This window comes from Ranitomeya imitator, chromosome 1 (genome assembly GCF_032444005.1).
Source record: "Ranitomeya imitator isolate aRanImi1 chromosome 1, aRanImi1.pri, whole genome shotgun sequence".
NCBI classification, from domain to species: Eukaryota; Metazoa; Chordata; class Amphibia; order Anura; family Dendrobatidae; genus Ranitomeya; species Ranitomeya imitator.
Window position 1 is genome coordinate 767,271,539 of NC_091282.1, and position 24,718 is coordinate 767,296,256.

Here is a 24,718-nt window from a genome sequence, read left to right on the forward strand (position 1 = left end):
GATGAAATATTAATATATATACATATATGTGTCTACTGACATATATATATATATATATATATATATATATATATATATATATATATATATATATATATATAGACAGTATATATATATATATATATATATATATATTTTTTTTTTTTAACACATGGATCCCTTGTATAGCCGTATGTCGGTTTTGCAAGCCTGCGATAAAAACACGCAGTACGGATGACATACGGATTACATACGGAGGATGCCATGCGCAAAATACGCTGACACACCCTGCCTACGGAGGAGCTACGGACCACTATTTTCGAGACTTTTCAGCGTATTACGGCCGTAATATACGGACCGTATTTTCATACGCTGAGTGTGAAGCCGGCCTAACTCTGAGTCAACCTGTGGAGGGGAAAGTTGGTGGATAAAGTAGCATAAAAGTCATAATGGGCAGAAATAGCTGTCATTGCTCATGGACACACAGGACAGCTTATTCTGAGCAGTCAGGTGAAACCACAGGCACGATTTAACATGAGCAAAAAATGAAACACTTGTAGACGCGCAGCAGTTTCCCTCATAAAATTAATTTATTGGTAACGGCAAACATAATTTCTTGTCTTGAGTACAGCGTCTGCAGAGGGCGAGAGCTACACATACAAATGAACTATGCGATACAAGTCACTAGGAATCCCATAAGCCTCGTCAAGACGACTACTCACCGCGGGCGGCGAAGAAGCTCGGAGTGGCCCAGCCATTGCTTCTCATCAGAAAAATAATCTTAAACATCAGCGTTGTCCCGCAACAGGGATTTTCTGTACCTAAGATTAGCTAATGGGTACATGGTAGGAGGACAGATTGGCACCTGCCCAAAATAAATTAGCAGGGTACACTCTCTACATCGATATCCAACGCGCAGACACACACGGCTAAAACCACATATGTACATTCGTTTCATGGGAATGGGTCATCTGCAGACTCTTCGTGTCCGCTATTGCTGGTTAGAACAGCCGGGTGATCATTATAACCATGGTATGGGCATTTGGACGCTTCAAGCAGTACTAAGGTACGAGCACCGGGTAGGCGGCTATATTGGCACTCTCTTTGGAAAGGCAGCGGTTTCAGGCTGGGTGTAAAATTGGGAACCAGTGTGCAGATCGGACTCCAGGGTGCATGCGTTAAAAACGTGCGCACTGTCAGAAAAGCGCAACTCTTAATACCAGGTTACTGCCACCTGCAGCTCAACAGGCGGTACTGCAGCTAATAGTGGACTGCACTGCCCCATTGAGTTCATGCAAATCTCCTATTACAGTAACATTTTAAGATCTTTTCTTTTCCTGTGCATTGCTCCGCACCTCATGGAAATGTGGGAATAAACTGACAACTGGGTGTTACCATTCTCCTTGTTAATGAGCCGAGTCCTTGCACTGTCCAATCAGCGCTGATAATGAAAAAGAGAATGGTAAAGCTCTACTTATCTATAGATTGCCAGGAGGAATAACGGAGGGATTTGCACAATATAGGTTTTTTTTTTTTAATGAGGAACGCAATCATTTATTAAAAAAAATAGATATGTGAAGGAGAGTGGATGGCTCCACTGTAGTGTAATTTAAAAGTCCTTTGCCTTGGCTGTAGGGGTAGAATTGCTTAAATATGCACTAATATCATACAAACTATCCCATAATACTGACATGGAGACCCCAATTTGGCACTATGGGTCTATAGACCTGAACTAAGCATGAGTAAATATAAATAATTATGACTGAATGTAAAGGGTAGATCAACTAAAATGTAATAGGGCAAGATGTGTTTTGGGTGTAGTTGCCCTTTAAATCTCAAACATGTAAAAAGATTACTCCATCAAAGCACATGGGATCTGGTTGAGATCATCTCTATGCCCACTGGACCCTCCAGCAATGATCCCTGCCCAGCGCAGGGTAAATGTGTCATCACATTATATTATATGTGGCAGCTATAGGTATCCAGTGGATCAGTCTTAGTAATGCCCCCTTTCCACTTGCCTCCTTAGGCAGAAGCCTCTATTGCCTAACGGGAGCGACCTCTATATACAAAGATGGAGGGCAGCCACTTTTATATCATTAGAAAATCCTATAGAAATTTGCAATTTCTAAAATTTTCTTTTACAAGCACCATAAAGATGACGGCCTTAAAATTAAGGATGTCGCCCTACATTCCGCAAGATATTAAGGAAATACAATAGTGCGTCATCCAGATTATGGACATGACCTCGGTGGAGGAGCACACAGCTGTCCGATTGAGTACTGGCATCAAAGTGACCAAAGTTTACAGCTTTAGGGACCTCGGAAGGGGAAGCAGCAGCAGCAGCGGGTAAAACAACGGGAATAACGACAATGTATATACACGGTAATGAGAGTCTGAGGAATAAAATAAATAGCAATAACCAAGGTCCAGGGAAAAGAAATGATTCGGTCTGATGAGGTAATCACCGCCGGACGCCATGAGGACATGGGAGATAGTTGTGGATACCCCATGTAATGTGAAAAGTATAGGTGGACATCTTGGGGGACCACGTGAACAAGCGAGAAGTTGGGCATCATGACGATGTATGGCACCGATACTGGAAAGTTGTACATTATAACGTCTGCTATGAAGAGCTGGTAGATAGGCATCATAGACAGATGCGGTGGCCAGAGCTGGAGAGTCGTAAGCTGGACATCTTGGAGAGTTAAGGTGCCGACACTCTGCATACAGCTGGGCACCATGTAGATTTGTGACTCGAGGTCAACATATGAAACGGAGAGGAAATGTACAAAAATATGGGGTATAATGAAAAGGCATGGTCTGGAGAACACCCAGGACAGAGCTGGAGAAGCACCCGTCATTGGGAGAAGGTCACAGTCATTGTGTAAGCACCCCATATAATACGCCTCTTTTTAGGTATTTACAGATGGTTTTCTTTTGTAAGAATTATTTTCTGCTTTGAAGTCCAATGTGATCATCATCAGGGGTTTTTAGAAGCGATTCAGTCCTTGTGGTACTTCTAAGATGCTATGGAGGCTCTTGACGAGTAGAACCCGGGAATCGGCAAACCGGTATGAAGCGTTACCTGTATGGTGTGAAAATCACAAGTCAAGAATTATTTGTTATTTTTCCACTGGATTTAATGGGAAATCATTTTATGATCACACCTCTTGGTAAGGCCGGTTTCACACGTCAGTGGCTCCGGTACGTGTGGTGACAGTTTCCTCACGTACCGGAGACACTGACTCACGTAGACACATTAAAATCAATGTGTCTCTGCACATGTCAGCGTGTCTTCACGGACCGTGTGTCCGTGTGCAAAACACGGAGACATGTCGGTGTTCGTGGGAGCGCACGGATTACACGGACCCATTAAAGTCAATGGGTCCATGTAAAACACGTACTGCACACGGACGCTGTCCGTGTGCCGTGCAGAAGACAGCGCTACTGTAAGCGCTGTCCCCCCACGTGGTGCTGAAGCCGCCATGCATATCTTCTTTCCAGCAGCGTTCGCTGGAGAGAAGATATGAAAACCCCCTTTTATTTTCCTTCTTTAAAATAAAGATCCCTGTCCCCACCCCCTGTTCCCCCCCCCCCCCCCTGCTGTTAATAAAATACTCACCTGGCTCCCTCGCAGCGTCCTGTCCTCGCCGCACCTTCTCCTGTGTGAGCGGTCACGTGGGGCCGCCGATTACAGTCATGAATATGCGGCTCCACCTCCCATAGGGGTGGAGCTGCATATTCATTACTGTAATAAGCGGCCCCACGTGACCGCTCATACAGGAGAAGGTGCGGCGAGGACAGGATGCTGCGAGGGAGCCGGGTGAGTATTTTATTAACAGCGGGCGGGCGCACAGGGGGTGGGAGGGGGTGGGGACAGGGATCTTTATTTTAAACAAGGAAAAAAAAAAGAAAAAAAAAAAAAGGGGGTTTTCATATCTTCTCTCCAGCGAACGCTGCTGGAAAGAAGATATGCATGGCGGCTTCAGAACCAGATGCAGGGGACAGCGCTTACTTGTAGCGCTGTCTCCTGCACGGTACGTGTGGTACCCAGTTGGCACACGGGCGGCACACGGCTGCCGCACGTGTGCCACAATGATGTTCACGTTAAGCACACGGACAATTCTGGTACTGATTTTTCCGGTACCAGAATTATCTGGACGTGTGAGACTGGCCTAATACAGGGTTTGAATGTGTTTAGATCTTGACCTTGTTGCAGTGATATATTGACTATGGCAGTATATTGACATATTTGGCTATAATTTCTTGTTTAGAGCCAGCGCAGAAACTAGATGGCCACCATGCATTTAGGGTTGAGCCAAAAGACTTGCAGGACCCTCATCCAGTGGCCACATTGGTAGTCCATGGCTGTCAGACTGGATCCCTGCAATATTCCTCCTACCTGCTGGCATCACCAGGCACCTCTTCTGATGTTTGCCTTTCGTCGCAACTAATCAGGAGAGACCCGAGGGATGTCACTGTTAGGGCTCATTCCCATGTCCGATTTTCGCATACAAATGCTTTCTGTGTTTTTCATGGGTGAAACTCAAACCTGTGATAGTCTGTGGGGCCATTCACATGTTTGTGATTTTTCACAGACCGAGAGTTCTGCGGAAAATGGTGGAGACATGTCTGATTTTGATCATAGAGACAGATCAAAATTGGCAATGCAAGTCAATGGACCCGTGAAAAAAAATTGGACCATCAAAAGGTAGAGAAACTTTTTAAAAAAAATTTCTCGACATACGAGAAAAACAGATGACGCTCAGACCACATTAAGATCAGAGTACTTGGTCAGTTTTTCTCATACGTGGATAAATCAGATGTATGAACGAGTCTTTAGTTGGAGATGCACAGTGCTCTGGTCCAGACACAGAATGCAGGGTCCTAGAAATCTTTTTGCTCAGCTCTACAAGTAATGCATGGATATCTTAGTCCTCCAGAATAAAAGATCTGTTTTGTAGCTGGTCTTTATGTATGTTGTATCCTGGGTATCAGGATTGGGCACATAAGAACCCCACCTAAGGGTCACCTAAGACCTGGAAGTTCACTTAGCTCCAAACTCAACTAACATTTTGCAGGTAAAGAAAATGAAACCAAACATTAACACTATGAGAGGAACCCCTTGTCCTCATGACCTGAAAGAACATCACATAAATAGACATATTCAGGCATTAAAGGGGTTTTCCACTTTCAGGAAAGTGGACCCCAAACACAACTGCAGCCAAAACGTAAAGATCCACATAGCGGTGAAGTGCTGGCACTGGATATAGGGAATATCAGTAACCACTTGGTTTGTTATTTTAAATGGTTTGAGCTCACTTTCCTAAAATGGAAAACCCCTTTAAGTATTGGAGCCTGCACATTTCCAGATAAAAGTATTAGTACCTGCACATTCCTATTGAGGCTCACAGCTGGAAACAACAGGCCCTCCATGCTCTCAAACGCCACAGGCCCCTGCTGCTCTTCATTGATGGAGAAGGTTAAAGTTCTCCTGGTGAAGTCTAAGAGGATGCCAACCGTGGCACCCTTGGTGATGCCTCCTTCAGTCCTATGAGAAAGCAGAATTATCACATTAGTATCATGGCTGCGGACATCACAATCATACAGCTTGCTTAACATACCGATTTGTGTGGGAATTGTTGTGCATGAACCAGCTGCGGTTGTTGTCCACATACATAGCCCAAGCTTTGTCATCTTTCCCAAGCATGACGTCCTTCATGACTTCAACCCGGGCTACCCCGAAAGCAGGGTCTGGGTGATTGTCGTATCGGTCAACGGTCAGTTCCCAATAGTGGACTCCTTTGGAGAAACCGGTTTTGCCGAGGACTACTCTGTCATCATAGCTGTTACATGTGACGGTCAGGTTGTCATTGGAGAAGATGATGTCCGAATGTGCTGAACCAGGGTCGAAGGCGAACCAAGCCACTGTCATCACAAAAACACAACATGGACATTCAGTCAATGACCTCTGTTAGACCCAGACATACTTAATGCTCCAGGTTCAATACAATGAGTCAATAAGACATCAATTATGCAACATGATCAAATGGTAATCCTCAAGCTGAGACCCCCTCCACCACTCCGGACAATGATGATGCCCCTTTCCCAGTCCTAGATGAAGAGTTGACTACACATGCATTGAAAGGCTTTCAAGGCTGCCATTCATTTCAATGAAGACTGGACAGATTGTCAGGACTGCTCGGTCATCAAGGAAGGAGACAGCCTCTATTAATCCAATCTTACCAAAATGTTCAACTTTGTCCCTTGACATGACAAAAATTATTATATACAGTTCTGGAGCCAGATTATCAAAAGCCCCAGTGCCGTACGTGATCCATTGTACAATGGATATCAATGGCACCAAATGGAACCCATTGACTTGGTGTCCGGTGATTTCCATCATGGCGTTTGCCATACTATGCTTGCAGTCAAATGTGAAGGAACTGACAAATTCTGCTGTGTGAACAAAGCCTTGAGAGGGTGAGAGAGTAGACACCATCTAAGTCACACACAATCTCTTCAATTTTCAATATACTGTAGATGTCCTCATATTGATACTAAACATTCTAGGTCAATTTTGCCAAAAACATTCTTTCATTTTAATAAATTGGGGCCTTCTGTAGTTTTTGCAACAGAAGAGGATCACCAGATGATTTGGTGTGCCAAAAACGTCAACATGCAAGCCATGCACATCCTAGAATTTCCATGCACAAGCGTTGCACCATACCTGCCACCATTTTTTTTATGTCAACTGTGAGATGTCCGATGAAAAGCATGCGGGGTAGAAAAAGGATGTTAATATGTTAGAGCTCATGAAGAACTAACACCACCAGATGGGGTAACTTTGGCTTGCACTGGTTATAAGGACACTTTAAGATTTGCACTATATGTGAAGGCGCTCTGTTGGGCACTATATACAGGCCCTTTTTATATTGGCACTCTGGCACGATGTATAGTGGCATGCTTTATAATAGCACTGTTTATGGGGTTATCTTGGGTGGCACTGGCTATGAGGCCACTTTATGGTTATATATGGGCATTCTGTTACTGCGTATGGAGTGTATTTTGTCTTGCACTGGGTATAGAAGTACGTTATAGCCAACACTAGTTATCTGGGCTCTTTATCACTAGCACAATACATGTTGTTAGGCTACGTTCACATTAGCGTTGCGCGCCGGTGCGTCGGCGACGCAACGCACAACGCACAAAAAACGCTGCGTTTTGCGACGCGTGCGTCGTTTTTTGACGAAAATCGGACGCACGACAAATGCAACTTGTTGCATTTTCTTGCGTCCGACGCTAGCGTCGGAAACGACGCACGTGTCGAAAAACGCCACCCAAAAAACGCACGCGTCCCCTATGATAAACATAGGGGCGCGTCGCCGCTGCGTCGCCGACGCAACAGCGACGCACATTAGCGGAACGCTAATGTGAACGTAGCCTTACACTGGCATTGTGCATTGAGGCTCTCTTTGGATAACACTGTTGTGGAGACACAGCATTTGATCTGAATTATCTGGACATATTATTTCAGTAGGCCCAGGTACATGAGCTAGAGTTCATGTGAGAATGAATGTTGACTCTTATTGTCATTGAATTAATATTCACTCCCTGCCATTTGTTGACTGATTACCTATTGTATCTGTCCTAGTATTGTTCTACTATCTTTGGGAAACAAAGGCCGATGTTTGACTGTTTGCTAATATGTTGATGACCCATTGGTGCTCTGCAATATGAAGGACAATCTATGCATGTGGTTGAACACTCCAGCAGTCAGGGATGGCCTCCTACCATCTTACCCCAAGCCTGTGGAGGAATGACTGAATGAGAAGTTGTTAAGTAAATAGGGCAGCACACTGCAGCGCCAAAACATGCAAACTTGAAAACACGAAATTTGAACTGCATTACTGCACTAGAAATATGAAAAATGAGAGCTTTTAGCGCATAAAAATGGCCAATTTTATGTGTACCTCGTAGCCACTTTACGGCATCTCCCTTATACGAGGTCCTACGCTTGACCTACCTCGCTGAGAATAAACGTCTCCATCTGAATGGGTACATGTGAAACCTCTTCTTGGACTCAAATTCTCTCTCTCTGTGGAGGGGTATTGGACCTACTATAATTAAAACACCTGAAGCTAGGAGGCGGAGTGCACGATCAGAAGGCTAGAGAATACATTTCAAAAAATGCCCTATTTACTTAACTATATACGAGTTGGCGACTCTGGGTTCAGCACCTGTTCACACTCAGTCTATGTTTGGATGTGCAGATCAGGTTTTTGAAATGAATGAGAAGTTGTGACCTATAAAATGAGGATCTGCCTGTGTTCAGAGACTCTACATTACAATAGCCATGGCATTGTGGCTGCAGCTGAAGAAATGCAGAGCTGCCTCACTGACCATCACTGAACCCTCAAAGATGTTTAGAGAATCCAAGATGGGACAATCAGGTCACCCGGCCTCGAACATCAATGGACTGTCAGCTTCCTAAGCTTGTCGTTACCTCCTCACTGTGGAGGCCTGACAAAAATGGGGTGCCACTGCTGGGGGAACTCGCCCTGGAAGCAGCTCTAATCCCAACGAGTCAGCAGAAGCGTGAGACTGTTATTTGCACCATCTTGGGGATTTGCTGGGACTGTTCTATATGCTATTGTGTGTTGGTGGGTCAATAAATCATTGCCACACTGTTTTACCCTCACCCTGTGTTGTCTGAGTAATATTCTGCCCACGCGGAGAGAGCGCGGGTGTTCAGTGGTATGAGCCCTGGTCCATGCGGTTTTTCTGAAGACAGCCGGGCCAGTGGACGAGAGCACCCACTAACCCTCTATCTCTATAACTGTTTATAGGATCCTCTTGCTGCTACTGTATATGAAGAAACGCTTGCATTGTGCATATGACCCCTTTTAGGCTGACACTGCTTATGGGGTTCCCTGTGTACACTGGTTTTAGGGGCAATTCATGACCAGGACTACACATATTGGCATTAAGGTTCTTCTTGTCTGCCACTATTTATGGGGGCACTGTGCATATGGCGACTTAGCGACTGACACTTTTTTGGAGGTGGACTATACGGGAGCATTTTTTGACTGACACTGGGTGCACTCTACCTGGATCTGTGAATTGGAGCACTTTTTGGCTGGCACTTTACAGGGGCACTCCATGTGGCAGCGTGCATGTGAACATTCTGTGACAGACATGGTCAATAGAGGAACTGTCTTTCATCAAACGGATGCGACCAGTATTTGAGGGTATGGCCACGTTCACACCTTCAGTATTTGGTCAGTATTTCACATCAGTATTTGTAAGCCAAAATCAGCAGTGGGTGATAATACAGAAGTGGTGACGCGTTTCTATTATACTTTTCCTCTGATTGTTCCACTCCTGGTTTTGGCTTACAAATACTGATGTAAAATACGGTACTGACCGAATACTGAATGTGTGAACATGGCCTTAGTGTAAATCTCCATACAGGGTTCCTTATAAAAAAAAATATGACTGCTTTCTTTCATCTGTCCATGAGTTGTGTCTGGAATTGCACTTCAGCTCCACTAAGAGTGATTGAGGCTGAGCTGCAATACCACACACGCCCTGTGTACAAGTGTGGCGCTATTTTAAAAAAAGTATTACCTACAATAGTTTCCCTTTAAGGGACATAACATTATTCTGAACCAGCGCCACAAACAAGAATTTTCTCATCTGGCAGGTTGGGATTAATATAAGCCCTGCTCTTTCCATCTGCAGCCCCGTGTTACACCGATTATAGAAATTCCCCTGATAGAGTTTACGGGCACAAGACTAATGGGAAGGTATCACGGGCGGGGGATCCGCAATCAATGTCATCAGTGATACTCCACAAAGGAGGAGAAGGGAAAATCATAGATCAAAGATGTTCCTGCCGCTGTAAACGCTAAGTGCGGCTCATAGCTGATTACACTCGTCTAATCTGATGGCGTCAGCTGCATCTATACGGAAAAATCCTCCAAAAGTCCTTGAATTATCCCTATATGACTCTTCTTGACACAGATTTTCCAGGTTCCTAAAAGGATTATGAAGCAAACTGTGCCCGAGGCTGTCAAGGCATGCTGGGAGTTGTAGTTTTGCAGGATCTGTTGCCCCCACTTTTGAGCCAGTGCCGGACCCAATACCCGTTATCTATATTATAGATCATTTGCGATCCTATAAATGTCATAGCCCTGTAATGGAGGAACATTTTTTTTTTTTTAGTTCGGCCTCTTCTGTTTTCCCTGCCGAGGAGGTTGAGGCATCTCCGGCGTTGCTGTGGAAACAGCGCTAGGCCTCGATTCCCACACACGCAGCCATTAGCCCCCGCAGCTATCCGCAGGAGGATGAAGACATATTCCTGTGACATGGTTGCACACAGCGACCATAAATGAAAACTCAATTTTTTTTCTTCTTCTCTTGTTTAAGAAAACAATACCGATAATTACTCCCATCTGTACTGCGGATCTCGAATAACCGTGTACCAAACTGAAAATACTGATTTTCCTACCTACACACGTGGCAGAGCTGCGCTTGCCAATGAGTAGTTTGATTTAAGCGCACCGATGCAGATTTACCACATGACAAGCAATGCTCGGCTTCTAGGACAAACACAGCTCTGCTTTAGTGTCACGTCAAAGAAAAAATACCATTTTTACCTCACTAACAAGTCAATGGAGTCGAAAAAGAAAAGCAGAACAGAAAAATCTGACATTATTAGGCTGCCATCACACTATCCGTATTTGGTCAGTATTTTACCTCAGTATTTGTAGCCAAAACCAGGAGTGGGTGATAAATACAGAAGTGGTGCATATGTTTCTATTATACTTTTCCTTTAATTGTTCCATTCCTGGTTTTGGCTTACAAATACTGAGGTAAAATACTGACCAAATACTGATAGTGTGACGGCAGCCTTACCCACAGCAACCAATTAAGGCTCAGTTGTTAGAAAAATGTGTTGCTATGGACAAGGCAGGTTTTCTCTCGATAGGCCCAATTTACATACTTTTGTATGTTCGGCCCTTTGGAGATGTCAAAAATGCAAGTTTGAAAGCAAATTTGTGTGAAATTTTTCTTTTTTAAAATTTTTTTTAGCATCGTTCATTAAACAAGTGGAACTATAGCCAAGTATGAAGTCATTTTTACCACTATTATATCCCATTTGGAATGTTTTCCCCCCACATTCTTTTTTTGTATTACACTGATGGAAATCGCAGGGTGAAAAAATGAAAGTGCAAAAGAAAAAAAAATGAGAGGGGTTACACATGACCACAGGGAGTGCGAGATAAGGAAATGAATAATGCGGGCATCACTGGGGATCAGGAGTGATGGGGATTATCCTTGTACAGCGCTGGGGTGGGTAGGTATAGGGGTCTAGAGCTGTCAGCATGCCAAGAGTTGACCGTCCCCCCCATCCGTCCTGCGAGTCCAGACAAAAGCCGCCCTGGCTGACGCCTCTGGCCGTGCACCGCTGACGCACAGAATCGTTTGGAGTGCGCTCGGGGTAAAGGTTTTTAAATCTTAGGTATCAGCTGGGGATGAAGACGGAAATCATTCGGAATCCCTGCAGAAAACACGCCGCCGGCTCTGCAGCACGAGAAACATGCAATGTTCTAAGAGAGGAATAGCGAATGCACTACCACGACAGAGCTAATCTGTCCTCACGCTCCAGTCCCGGCAGGTAGACAAAATGGTGGGGAGAAGAATGCTGCTGCTGCAAGCTGCCTCAGAGGCTGTGGACCTAATGGCGCCCTTCATGCTGTGAGTTGGGGTGCACATGGTAATTATATATTTTAACCCTATTTTTCATTTTTTTGCATTTCTGTTTTTTATCTCTCTCTTCCAAAAGCCGTAACTGTAATATTCAATCTGTCAACATCGTCATGTAAAGGATTGTGTATGTGCGGTACCAGTTAGGCTATGTTCACACTTTGCGTTTTTATGCTGCATTATTTTATTATTATTATTTTAAGCTGCGTTTTACAGCACCAGAAAAGTGTATGAGATTTCAGAAATCTCCTGCACACACATTGGTTTTATTTTCCTGACCGATTTGGAAAACTGCAACGTGTCACTTCTTTCGACATATTTGCAGCATTTTTTTCACCATTAAGAAACAATAGGTAAGCGCAAAAACGCAGGTATCAATTTTTTGCAGAGAAATCTTAAGGAAGTTAAATCAGGCTTTTTTGGGCCACAAAACTTTATTGACATGCACAAGAGACAACAAAAACGCAGCAAAACCTGCTTTCTGTAAGCAGCTTAAAATCTGCATAAAAAGCATTCAAAATGCAACGTATGCCTTATAGTTTTGAAGTACTTTACCAAATAAAGTCCTGGAAAATAGGTAAAAAAATTTCAAGTGAAGTGAAAAAAAGCAACTCCACCATTGCTATTTTTGGGTTTTGTTTTTTCGCCCTTTTTGCACTTTAAAAATGATTTTCCAGGGGGGCGTGGCTATGTAGTGAAGGAGAGAGGACGCACTGCGAGAGAGCTCCCCAATCCTTCTAAATATCCTGCACCAAGACCCCTGCATACGGTGATATATTCACCACCGCCGAACCCCCTTGACTCCAGGCGACTCTCCGGGACCCTGCCGAGAGATTGATTTGGCCGGGGAGCTGCGGGAACTAAAGATCTCGGGACCCGCGGCTGGGAAGCGGCCATCTTGGGCAGAGCGTGCTTTGTGAGGAGAAGCGCGGTGCCGCTCTGAATCAGGACCGGGCCGCGCTCTGATCACCAGGCGATTACCGGCACCAGCGGTGAGCGCTGAGAGCTAGCGGTGCACCGGGTGAGTGAGAGACTGGGACGGAGGTGGTGCCTGTGTGGGGCGGCTGTCACCCTCAGAGCGCGCGCTTCGGCAGTTGAAGACGCGGCGCCATCTTAATATCTCTGCAGCACTGTAGGAGTGGGGGTGCGAGCACATATCCTGGACACATTGGGAGGACGCGCGGTGTGTGCCCTGGAAGATTGGGCCCTGCGCTCCTCATATATAAGACACTCCACTTCTCGGTGCCATTACTCCTGAGGGCTTTGGATCCCTCTTTTGGCTGCTGACACTGCAGGCACAGTGAACCTTCCCTGGTGCGTGGCATCCCAGTGGAACTTTGAGATTGCCCACTTATAACTTAAACTTCAGTTTGCTGCAATCATCATCCTGTGATAACTTTGCTGGGCTTACATATATATACTGTGACTCTGACCTTGCTAATCATGCAGCGCACTAAGGGCTCAGGGGCAGCTGACAAACTGAAGGAATTTGCCAGAATTGATCCCTCTGACAACACACGTAACCTGAGAAATAACCCCTCTCAAATGCAACGCAAAAATCGTCCCTCTGATGGTACTGAGGGAAGTGAACAGGAGGAACTGACGCTTAAACAAGCGTCGGACCAGTTAATGCAAGCTATTTCCCTAACCAGAACATCTCTCACTGAGAAGATAGAGGATGTACACACCGAGGTGGGACGTCTCCGTCAAGATATGCAGACTATGAAGGGACGCATTACAGAAGTAGAGGAGAGGGTATCACATGTGGAAGATACCATCACACCCATGGAGGCCAAGTTGACAAAAGTAGCCGGCTCTATAAATGCCTGGAAACAAAAGGCAGATGACCTAGAGAACAGACTGCGCCGGAATAATATCCGTATCATTGGTCTGCCGGAGCGTTCAGAGGGTCAACAACCTGGGGCATTCCTGGAGGGGTGGCTCAAATCTTCTCTGGGAGATGAATTCTCATCAACATTTGCTGTGGAAAGAGCCCATCGAGTACCCACAAAATCTCTTCCTCCCGGGACCCCTCCTAGACCTTTTCTGGCACGGATCCTCAATTGCAAGGATAGAGATACTATTTTACGGTTGGCACGGCAAAAAAGCCCTATTAAATTCGATAATGCTGTAATCTCGATCTTCCCAGATTTCTCCGTGGAACTTCAAAAACAAAGGGCCAGATTTATGGAGATCAAGAAGCAACTCAGAGACAAAAATATCATCTATTCAATGGTCTTCCCGGCCCGGCTCCGTGTTGTCTACAAGGGTTCTTCGGTGTTTTTCACGGATCCGGCGGAGGTGACCGAATGGCTACGATCTCATGGGGAGTCTTGAGTAAAGGAATCCTAAATATGTTTAGTCAAGTAGAACTCTTTGGATTACTAAATAAGGAGCTCTCTCTGGAGAAGTCCAGACTACCAACTATACCGGACGCTGAATCCAGCAGGGGTATCCCCTTATTTCTTTAACAATGGGAGCACAAGACGTTGCTCCTATACTGTTTGGTTTTTGTTCAATTTTTCTTTTTTTACTGGTTTTCTCTGTTATTTAAGTAGAAACTGCCGTCGACAATGCTATTGCTTCCTATATACCACCTTTGATCTTTGCCTGAATAATAGCATGTATCATATTTGGATGAATAGACATGGGGTCTGAAATAGTGTGCATGACATGGAATATACGAGGCATCAAATCCCCCCGAAAGAAAATTAAGGTTTTCTCGCAAATCAGGCACTACCACCCTCACATAATAGCCCTTGTGGAGACTCATCTGACCAGAGATACGGCTCGATATATACAGAAGCCGTGGGTACAATGGTACATACATGCTTTCCACACCAGCTACTCGAGAGGAGTTTCATTGTTAATACATAGAGATGTTAGGTGGGAAGCTAAGGAGGCTCGAAGAGACCCTGATGGCCGATTTGTATTTGTGCATGCATTAATCAATTCTAGCGAATATGTGATTTTATGTGTCTATAACCCTCCCCCTGCTAGTATGTCAGTTCTCCGGATGGCAATGAGCTTTGCTCTAAATTATCCGGACGCACAAGTCATTTGTATGGGAGACTTTAACTTAGTTATGGATAATAGCCTTGATAAATTGAGACTAGATGACGGGGGATCTGGGGAGCCCCCCTCTTCGGCCCCGACCCAATTGGCATCATTTATAGAGAGTAGTGGATGGCTTGACCTGTGGCGGATACGTCACCCTGGAGTGCGGGGATACACCTGTCACTCATCTACTAGACAATCCCTATCCCGCATAGATTACATATTTGGTTCTAGTGGGCTGGTAACATGGGTGGATAACGTGGAACACGGTAATAGGGGGATATCGGACCATAGTCCGATTATACTTAAACTCAAATTTGGACAATCAAGGAGTGGCATGGTCTGGAAGCTGAACCCCTTTTGGCTTAAACTAATGGATAATAACGACAGAACAGAGGATCAGTTAAATTGTTTCATATTGTCTCACCCAGAGCCCCAGAACACCAATTTATTCTGGGACACCCTCAAAGCATACTTGAGGGGATGCCTGTCCTCCACAATTACATACATAAAAAGGGTGACCTTGAGGGAGGACGACGGGGTGGAACAGAGACTGAAAGATGCGGAGGCCGCATATATAGCTAGCCAAACTAATGGCAATAGAATTGAATGGTTGACCTCACAGAGATTATACACTCAACACATGGACACCAAATCTAAACGTAAGCTGTTCTTCACGCGTCAGTCATACTTTGAATTGGGAAATCAAACCGGTAAATTCCTAGCCTATCTGGTACGTCAACATAATACATCTAATACAGTACTACAGATTCGTGCGCCAGACGGCTCATTAGTGTCCACGACCGAAGAAATACTTCAATGTTTTTATGACTACTATGAATCATTATATAGTTCCAAAAGTAACCTCGGCGTTTCACAATGTCTAGATTATTTATCAGATATAATATTCCCCACACTGAATCCCACTCAGCGAGAATTTATGGATGCTGCATTCACTTTGGAAGAGGTAGAATATGCCATAATGGACATGTCCTCTGGGAAGGCTCCTGGGCCGGACGGGTTTCCTGTTGAGTTATATAAGAGATACCGGGGTATACTAGCACCACTCCTACTGAAGGTGTTTCGGGGCATATGGGAGGGAGGATGCATGCCTGATACCTTTTATGAGGCAAATATTGTTATACTTAAAAAAGAGGGGAAGGACCTTCTAGATTGTGGCTCCTATCGACCCATATCGTTAGTTAATGTAGATTATAAAATTTTCACTAAAATTTTGGCCATTAGACTGAATTCCATCATATTGGACCTTATCCATCCAGATCAAACTGGCTTTATGCCTGGCAAAAATACTTCTATTAACATTAGGCGAGTTCAATCCATAATCCAATATAGTTCTTTGATGTCAGATAACAATTGGGCAATAGCATCCTTGGATGCGGCCAAGGCCTTCGATTCTCTTGAATGGCCCTTCCTATCAGTATGCCTACAGAGATATGGCTTTGGAGACAAATTTCTAGGGTGGATCAGGGCATTATATATGAAACCTAAGGCGCGCATAATCATAAATAACTCCATCTCTAAGCCCCTCTCATTGTTTAGGGGAACTCGTCAAGGATGCCCCCTCTCACCAGCTCTCTTTGCTCTCGCAATAGAGGCATTGGCAATACGTATGAGATCCTCCCCGGATATTAGAGGCATAGATATAGCGGGTCGAGTGGATACCATCGGCCTATATGCCGATGATATGGTAATATTCATGGATAAGGCAAAGGAAACACTGCCCAAAGTAATTGCTATCATAGACATCTTTAGTAAATACTCTGGCCTGTATATAAACTGGGATAAATCTGCTCTACTACCTCTCTCTCATACTCCCATGTTAAATCTTGAAACTCTGTCTTCACTACCGGTCGTATCAAATTTTAAGTACCTGGGTATTTATATGTCCCAAAGTAGCAATTCCGATTTACAACTTAATATTTATCCTTTACTAGAACTAGTCAAATCCAAATTTGCATCATGGAGCAAACTCCCACTGTCTGTTGCGGGCCGTATCAACCTAATCAAAATGGTTCTGCTCCCTAAATTCAATTATTGTTTGCAACATAGCGCAGTACCAGTACCTAAGTTCCTCTTTACTAATTTAAACTCCCTAATAACTTCCTTTATATGGGGAAAATCTAGGCCCAAACTTAAACTTTCTGTTTTACAGAGACCTAAGCAGGGGGGTGGAGCGGCGTTACCGGACTTCTTTCTATATTATCTGGCGGGGCAGGCTAAGGCATTGGTCACGTGGATGCCTGGTGGTTATCTCCCTAACTCTGAACATCATTTGCTTCATTCTGCTCGAGTGGAGTGCCCATTGGGTTTTCTAGAGTCGGAGAGAATGATCACCCCTCATCCGCTGCCCATGCTTCGACTGGCAAGATTAATTTGGAGACAAATTAAAAAAATTGTTGGATATACAGATATTATAGCTGAAATGCCCCTTTGGGGAAATAGCTATTTTCCAACGCTGTTGAATCACCCGTCCACCGCCTTCTGGGTGATGCATGGTGTTACCTCGGTGGGGGATCTACATGACCAGGGGACCTTTGTGTCCTTTGAACAGCTGCAGACTAAACATGATATTCCGAGATCCCAATTTTTTCGTTTTTTACAATTAAGATCAGCTTTCCAGTCATATATGAGGGGGGTGGTTACGGGCCGCACAATCTCGTCTCTACCTCTAATAGGAATCCTCAAATCCCAGGGACCCCAGGGCCTCATTTCCTCTTTGTATACTTACATGCTATCAGTAGGTGCGGAATCAGTTATAAGACTCATCAAGGAGAAATGGGAGAGACTCATCCCTGACACACAGGAAGAAGAATGGGAGGAAATTTTAGAGTCCCCGATGAAGGTATCCCCATCGGTTAATAACAGAATGACACAATTATTCATAATATACCAATCATATCTAACTCCCGTGCGGCTTTTTAAAATGGGTCGACTTCACTCTGCGGAATGTCTGCGCTGTCACCTGTCAGATGCGGACTTTGTTCACATGATGTGGAGCTGCCCGGTCATTCTTCAATACTGGAAGGAGGTGACCTCATTACTCTCCTCTATAGTATTGGCCCCTGTTCCTCTTGAGCCACTAAATTGTTTGTTTGGGGTGTGGGACGAGGAGACTTGGGGTCATCACGTTGCAATTTTCTTACGAGAGTCACTTTTCATGGCAAGGAAGGTGGTGGCAATGCGGTGGATGGGGGGTTCGTGTCCCTCACTCAGAGCCTGGGTTGAATTAGTAAATTCGATTATCCCATACGAACGCACACTGTATCAAAATAGAGGATGCCCGGGTAAATTTGAGAAGATTTGGAGCGGCTGGAACTCCTCTCACCTCACTTTATAACTCATGGTTATTTATACTAGTGCAAAGTGTCAATTCTTTCTAGGTATCATGCAGAAAGGGACGTAGGTTTATTGTTAGGCGGCAGAAAGTAGTTAGTAAGATACAGTTATAGTTAAGATTTAATAACTGTAAATTTTTCATGACTCCACGTCAGATATGTACGGTTTCAGTGGAGTAACAGATATGTTGGACACACACTATGATACTCAGTTATGTATACATTGTACGTACTTAATATTGTATGTAATACTAAGGAGTATAAATTTGTGTATTATGTTGTTGTTCTTTTAACGTTATGGTTAATAAACGAATTTAAAAAAAAAAAAATGATTTTCCAGGTGACTACGATTACAGCGATACCACATTTGCACCATTTTTTGCTTTATATTGCTGGTGAAAATGAAAAAACCTGTGAAATTTGTAAAGAATCAAAATTGGGACTTTCCGTTGAAGGACCTGCATGAAGATTTGTTGGGTTTCTTTTGTACAGAGTCCTGTAGTTTTATTGGTATCATTTTGTTGTACTTAAGGCATTTTTTTGTGCTTTTTATTGCATTTTTGCAAGTAGGAGTGGTGACCGAAAAATGGCAATTCTCAAGTTTATGTTTTTTAGTTCTTTTAATCATTTACTGTAGTGTTAATACATTATTTTATAGTTACTGATGTGGCAAAACCGAATATATTTTCATTTCTTATTTTTATAGGAAGGGAGATGCTTTAAACTTTTTTATATTCTTTAAACCTTTTTTTTCCCTTTTTAGCCCCCGTTAACCTGCGTTAGGTTGATTGCTTGCACTATATAGTATAATACCAAGGTATTGCAGAATAAAGTAAAAATGATGGTCCTCTACAAAGGTCAGCTTCTAGGGGGCTTCACAGGAGTACCAAGATGGTGACAACGGGGGTCTTCATGACAGCTCAATAACACCCCAATCATGCAGATAAAGGGGGAGCTGGATGGGCTCCCGAATGGGTACAGAAGGGGGATCGTGACCCTTAAAATGCCAGTGATTAGGGCTGTTAGTGGCGGATGTCCATAGAACGCCCACCTGACATGCACCATACATGTATGGTGGATGTCTTGAAGGAGATATTTTATGTTAAGTGTTAACTGACTGGTTGCGACTGAATGTATTGACATGTCGGAGGTTCAAAATAGATGACATGGCCGCCTCTGCAAGAAACTAAAGGCGCAATAATGAGACAACCCATTAGGCCTCATTTATGAGAGCTGCCTCATAGGCCTCGTTACCAATAGCAACCAATAAGAGCTCAGTTTTCATTAAAAAAAATCAAAGACATCCACTGGATGTTAGACAGTTTCTGACACATTTTTGACTAACGGTGACCATTTTTAGGCCTGGTCGTTAGGGATGGGAAAGCCATTTTACCTGGAGACACACAAGTTTCCTGTTCTGAGTTTTGGAGGAACTCGAGAGGAGAGGGCATGGTGTTGATTTGCAAACGAGCTGCAAGAGAGGCTGACATTCGAGGGTAGGGACCTGGCATAAGCAAAGACATGCATAGAAATGTCAGCGTGCATTAGTGTACATACATATCATTCTCAGCTGAGGAAGGTAGCCATTTTGTTCAGCTATTTATTAGGGATCCTGCCATTCCACATGCAGAGCATCACGAAACGTGAAAATATAATCTCATCCATTTTTAATAAAATACTCAAAATTCATAAATATGGACAGATATAAACATTATCCATAGATGTTCTGATCGCTTTTAGTTTTCTCACTAACTCCCTTCAGACATTACACAAAATGGCAGCCTCCACCGGTCAAGGAAAATGCATGGTCATCCCTCATGCCTGAGGCAGATGAAAGCCACCTCCGACGATCAATAATGACCTAAGTCTTTACTTCAACATCCAAATCGATAGAAAACATACATAAAACTGAAAAAGCGCAAACATGGCACAAACACTTGTGAATGCCTAGATCGGAAAGAAATGAAGAGGACAAATTGATTGACAAGTGTGGTGACCACCGCGAGCTACGAACGATGAAGACAGCACAAAGATATACACCAAACACAGGTCGTGATGATGTCACTGATAACCAATGATCGCGACAATCAGTGCGAAAACAAAAGAAATGCAAATCTGTAAAACGTCAACAATGCACAAAAAAAGGATGTAAAAAAAATCAGAACACAGCAAACATTTTATTTAGAAAATTTCAATGAGGTCACTGCAGTTCATAGTCCCGCCTCACAGTGAACTAACTGTCCGTGGGAACCGCAGCTTCAGTGACTGGGGGTAACCTCTAAGACACCTCTGCTCGTCACTGAAGCTGCAGCTCATTGTGAACTGATTTTTCAGCCTGGACGGTTGTATCATGGAACAGTTCATTCAGATGTCGCAGAGATGGATTACGGTGTCGGGACAGTATGGATTATATTCACTTCGGACAGGTCAGGGATATGGTTGTTTATCATTTTTTTTAATTTTTTTTTTTTTTACAGGGGACATGGACTTCAATGGAATAGGCGTAAGGGCTTGTTTCCATTTGCGAGAAACACGTCCGTGTCTCGCATGTGGAAATGAAGCTCTGGCCTCGGCACTCCAGAGCGGAGCGTGCAGCTCCATGTGTTGCTATGCGGCCGCACGCTCCGCTCTGGAATGGCGGCGCCAGAGCTTCGTTTCCACATGCGAGACATGGACGTGTTTCTCGCAAGTGGAAACAAGCCCTTAAGGTGAGTACAACTTCAACATGTCTGGGGCGCCTGTGGACTGGTGTTGGTAGCCTGGAAAAGGGTGGGGTGTGCAATAATCATGGCCCCTTCAAAGGATACTAATATAAGCCCACTGCTGTCTGTTTAGCCTTTGCTGGTTTGAATTTATAGGAGTAGCCCATTTTTCTTCTGGGCTCCCCATAAAATCACCAATAAAAGCTAAGAAAACAGCTGTGAACTGTAAAAAAAAAAAATTATGCGGCAGCCCACATTTTTTTTTTTTATTTAATCATTACATTACACAGGAGGGACGCAGCATATGCTGAAGACAACTCCCATTATTGTCGCCTGGTCGCGCTGATTCCACGGAGACCAAGCGACAATGATGAGAGCTGCCTTCAGCAGCCGGAGCCTGGGAAAAGCACAAACTATACCGCTTCTTCCCAGGCACCGGTACGTATCACATGGATTTCATATATGTACATACGGATGGCACACGGACATGGATCTCACCAGTACTGGTTTTTCCTCTACAGGAATCACCAGTGTGTGTGAAGGAGGCCTTATATATCTCCATTGACAGGAAAATTAAAAAATGTTGGAAAATGATGACAAATAAATTTTTTTTTTTTTTTTTTTTACAAAATTCAGATTTTTTTTATGTCACTAAAATAGTAAAAAACAAAAACAAAAAAACTACAAGTATGGTATTGCCGTAGTCCTCCCGCCCTGGAGAATCATGTTACCGGGTGATATTTACCACATAATGAATACCATAAAAACAAAACACAAAAATGATGGTGATGCTAAACATGGATTCTCTTGATCACATGGTTTCAACATAGATCGTCATTTTAGACTATCGTACAAATATTTACAGCATATGTCCGCGCTATACAACTACACAGAGGCACAAATGGAAGTCTCTGAGCCATTTATAATACTGGTGTCTACTCGTGTGGCCGTGGCGGCCATGGGACCCTTCGGGCCCCAAGACCTTAGGGCCGCCACTATCTCTGCACCCCAAGAATGACGGATTTTCCCTGTTACTTGATTTACACAAACAGAATATGAAACGGGAAATGAGAGCACAAGCATAAAACTACACATGAAGCACAATATTAAAGGGTAGGGGCAGCAATATGCACAAAAAACAGCCAAAAAAAGGTACACAAATTACAGGTGAATCATCACCTTTAAGAATGGAGCTGTTATTAGAATTAAAGTGAAGATTAAATATTTATAAGTTTGTGGAGCAATGAAGCTTCCAAAAATCTTTTTTATATATCATACATAGTGAAGTAGTCCAAATATAACAAGCCCCATAACAGTGTTTGTAATATCCTTAGGTCCCCATACTAACTGGTTTTACGTTGCATTTTTTAATATTGTATCAATAAAAATTTTCATGTAATTTTATGGCACATAGCTTCCCGTCTGTTTTTTTGATTTATGTAATGTTTGGAAGTTCCATGGATCTAGGCGTGGTATACACTCTTTGAGGTACAATATTAATGGGGTTGTCCAGAATTAGAAAAACATGGCTGCTTCACGCTGGAAACAGCGCCACTTCTAGCCACATGTTGTGTGTGGTATTGCTGCTCAGTCCAACTGAAGTGAATTACAGTAGGTCTGAGCTTGAACAACTCTCTAGAAGGGAAGCTATTATCAGAAAATTACTGGTTTTAATTAGGTTTGTGAGTTAAAACTATTTTTTGTTAATCTTTGGCCCTTTTTTTACATATCACACAATCTGTATTAAAAATAAAAATTAGAAATCTTTAACTTGTCACATCAACGACTGGGGCATTTTTTAGACTCCTGTAGTTTCAGGAAATTCACACTATTATTAGCAGCTATGAACAGACAGCAGAGGTCATTGTGAGGGGAGGAGGAGGAGGTGAGCTGTGATTGGTAGAGTGTGTCATCAGCTGTGTGTAGAGGCGTTATCTGTCACTGTACTCCTGTCTCTGCTGATAAGGAAACTGCTGAAAACTCTTCCTGAAAGGGCAGAAATTGTGAATGCAAAAAAGCCAGCGTGAAAGTGACAAAATTACTAATATTTTTTTTAATAAATCATGATATGAAAAAAACATTGCCAAAGATAACAAAAAAATCTATTTAACACAGAAACCTAAACAATAGGTCATTTTCTGATAATAGCTGCTCATCGCCAATGACAGATATTGATACAACATTATTAGTAGGAAATGATATGAATGCAGCAAACCCTCAGCTGTGAAGAGTTTTAGATCAGGTGGACCACCTCCTAATTGCTCCATATATGATTAGTAGGACCGCTGTGTGCACCATGACATAACGATGACGTCGCACGGGGCCTACTAATCAGACTAAAGTCCTGTGAATCTAGTCGCTCTTCTATAACATGTAGATAAATGATACAATTCAGATTACCTGCAGCCACCACTAGAGGGAGCTCACTGCACACCACAAAGATGTCTACAGCTCCTATCTCAAGGAAAATCTGTATGGACAAAGCTCCCCTTAGTGGTAGCTTCAGGCCATGAACGTTCTACAAATTGCACCAAAATCAGTACGTTTTGGGCATAGACGGCAGTCTCGGTAGCCAGACCCTCAATAATCACCATTTTCTGACTTTCTTTTCCGGTGAATATCTCTTTAAAAAAAAATATATTTCTTAAAAAAAAACAACTTTTCACTATCTTCATATTCCCAGGGGCCGTAGTTAGGCCCCTGGGGGGCAGAGCAGGGTAATATTTCGATGAATACATACCTTCGGAGGTCTGGAGAATCAGGGTCTTGCTGTACTGGCTGACCCCAGCTTTATTAAAAGCCTTCACCCGGGCATTGTATGTACTGTTGAAGTGTAGACCGTCCACTGTGCACATCGTCTCCTTCCCGACAAACACTTCCTGCAACAGTAACAGCGTGATTTATGTGCAGTCGCTATAGGATCCAGGGCACAGATCATTAGGCTCTTACCCTGAACTGCCCGCCATTCCCATCATCCAGCTCTAGGATATAGCCCTCCGCCTGCACCATGGACATGGGCGGCTGCTTCCAGGACAGTGTGGCACTGTTCTTGTGGGTGCAGCACTCTTCCATCTGAAGAATGGGGGGCGCTGGCACTAAAGAGGGAACTGAGGGTTTAGGAAAAGAGGGATGAAGAATTATGGCAAAATGTCTTGCATGAGAATATAAACCCCTGATGGAGAGGGCTGCTGTGGTCAGTAACTTTGGGGAGGGGGGGGGGGCACTACTGTGAGAAAATGAAAAAAGTGGGTAGGATTGCAGTGACCACTGGACGGAGGAGGCTGCCCTGACCGCTGCACGGAGGAGGCTGCCCTGACCGCTGCACGGAGGAGGCTGCCCTGACCTCTGCACGGAGGAGGCTGCCGCGACCGCTGCGCGGAAGAGGCTGCCGCGACCGCTGCATGGAGGAGGCTGCCCTGACCGCTGCACGGAGGAGGCTGCCCTGACCGATGCACGGAGGAGGCTGCCCTGACTGCTGCACGGAGGAGGCTGCCCTGACTGCTGCACGGAGGAGGCTGTCGCAACCGCTGCACGGAGGAAGCTGCTGCGACCGCTGTACGGAGGAGGCTACCCTAACTGCTGCACGGAGGAGGCTACCCTGACCACTGCACGGTGGAGGCTGCCCTGACCACTGCACGGTGGAGGCTGCCCTGACCGCTGCACGGTGGAGGCTGCAGTGATCACCGGGATGTTGGGGGTTTGGTGTCACTACTGATGATGGAGGTCATAGTGTATCTCCTGGGTAAGTGGGCTTGACGCTAAATAAGTATAAAGCTGAGAGGGGAACACCATTGCGACTAGTAGGGCAGGGTTATTTCTGTGACTACCATTAGAGGCAGCTCTATTCCG

At 44.2% G+C, this 24,718-nt stretch overlaps 1 protein-coding gene across 7 annotated transcripts in view; it reads right to left on the reverse strand.

Annotated features, from left to right (window-relative positions):
• Positions 1-546: 546 nt before the first annotated feature.
• Positions 547-24,718, reverse strand: part of TRIM9 (tripartite motif containing 9) — a 111,972-nt gene continuing 87,800 nt past the window's right edge. For 2 of the 7 annotated variants that reach the window (XM_069735593.1, XM_069735581.1), the window contains exons 6-12: positions 23,819-23,976; positions 23,610-23,748; positions 19,561-19,671; positions 6,713-6,736; positions 5,607-5,910; positions 5,371-5,533; positions 547-3,067 (exon numbers count right to left, since the gene is read on the reverse strand). In XM_069735593.1, the coding sequence (XP_069591694.1) occupies positions 3,002-3,067; positions 5,371-5,533; positions 5,607-5,910; positions 6,713-6,736; positions 19,561-19,671; positions 23,610-23,748; positions 23,819-23,976 (965 nt within the window). In that variant the 3' untranslated portion in view covers positions 547-3,001. The remainder of the gene's footprint in view (positions 3,068-5,370; positions 5,534-5,606; positions 5,911-6,712; positions 6,737-19,560; positions 19,672-23,609; positions 23,749-23,818; positions 23,977-24,718) is intronic. The other 5 variants (XM_069735611.1, XM_069735597.1, XM_069735618.1 and 2 more) reach the window with 3 other exon arrangements.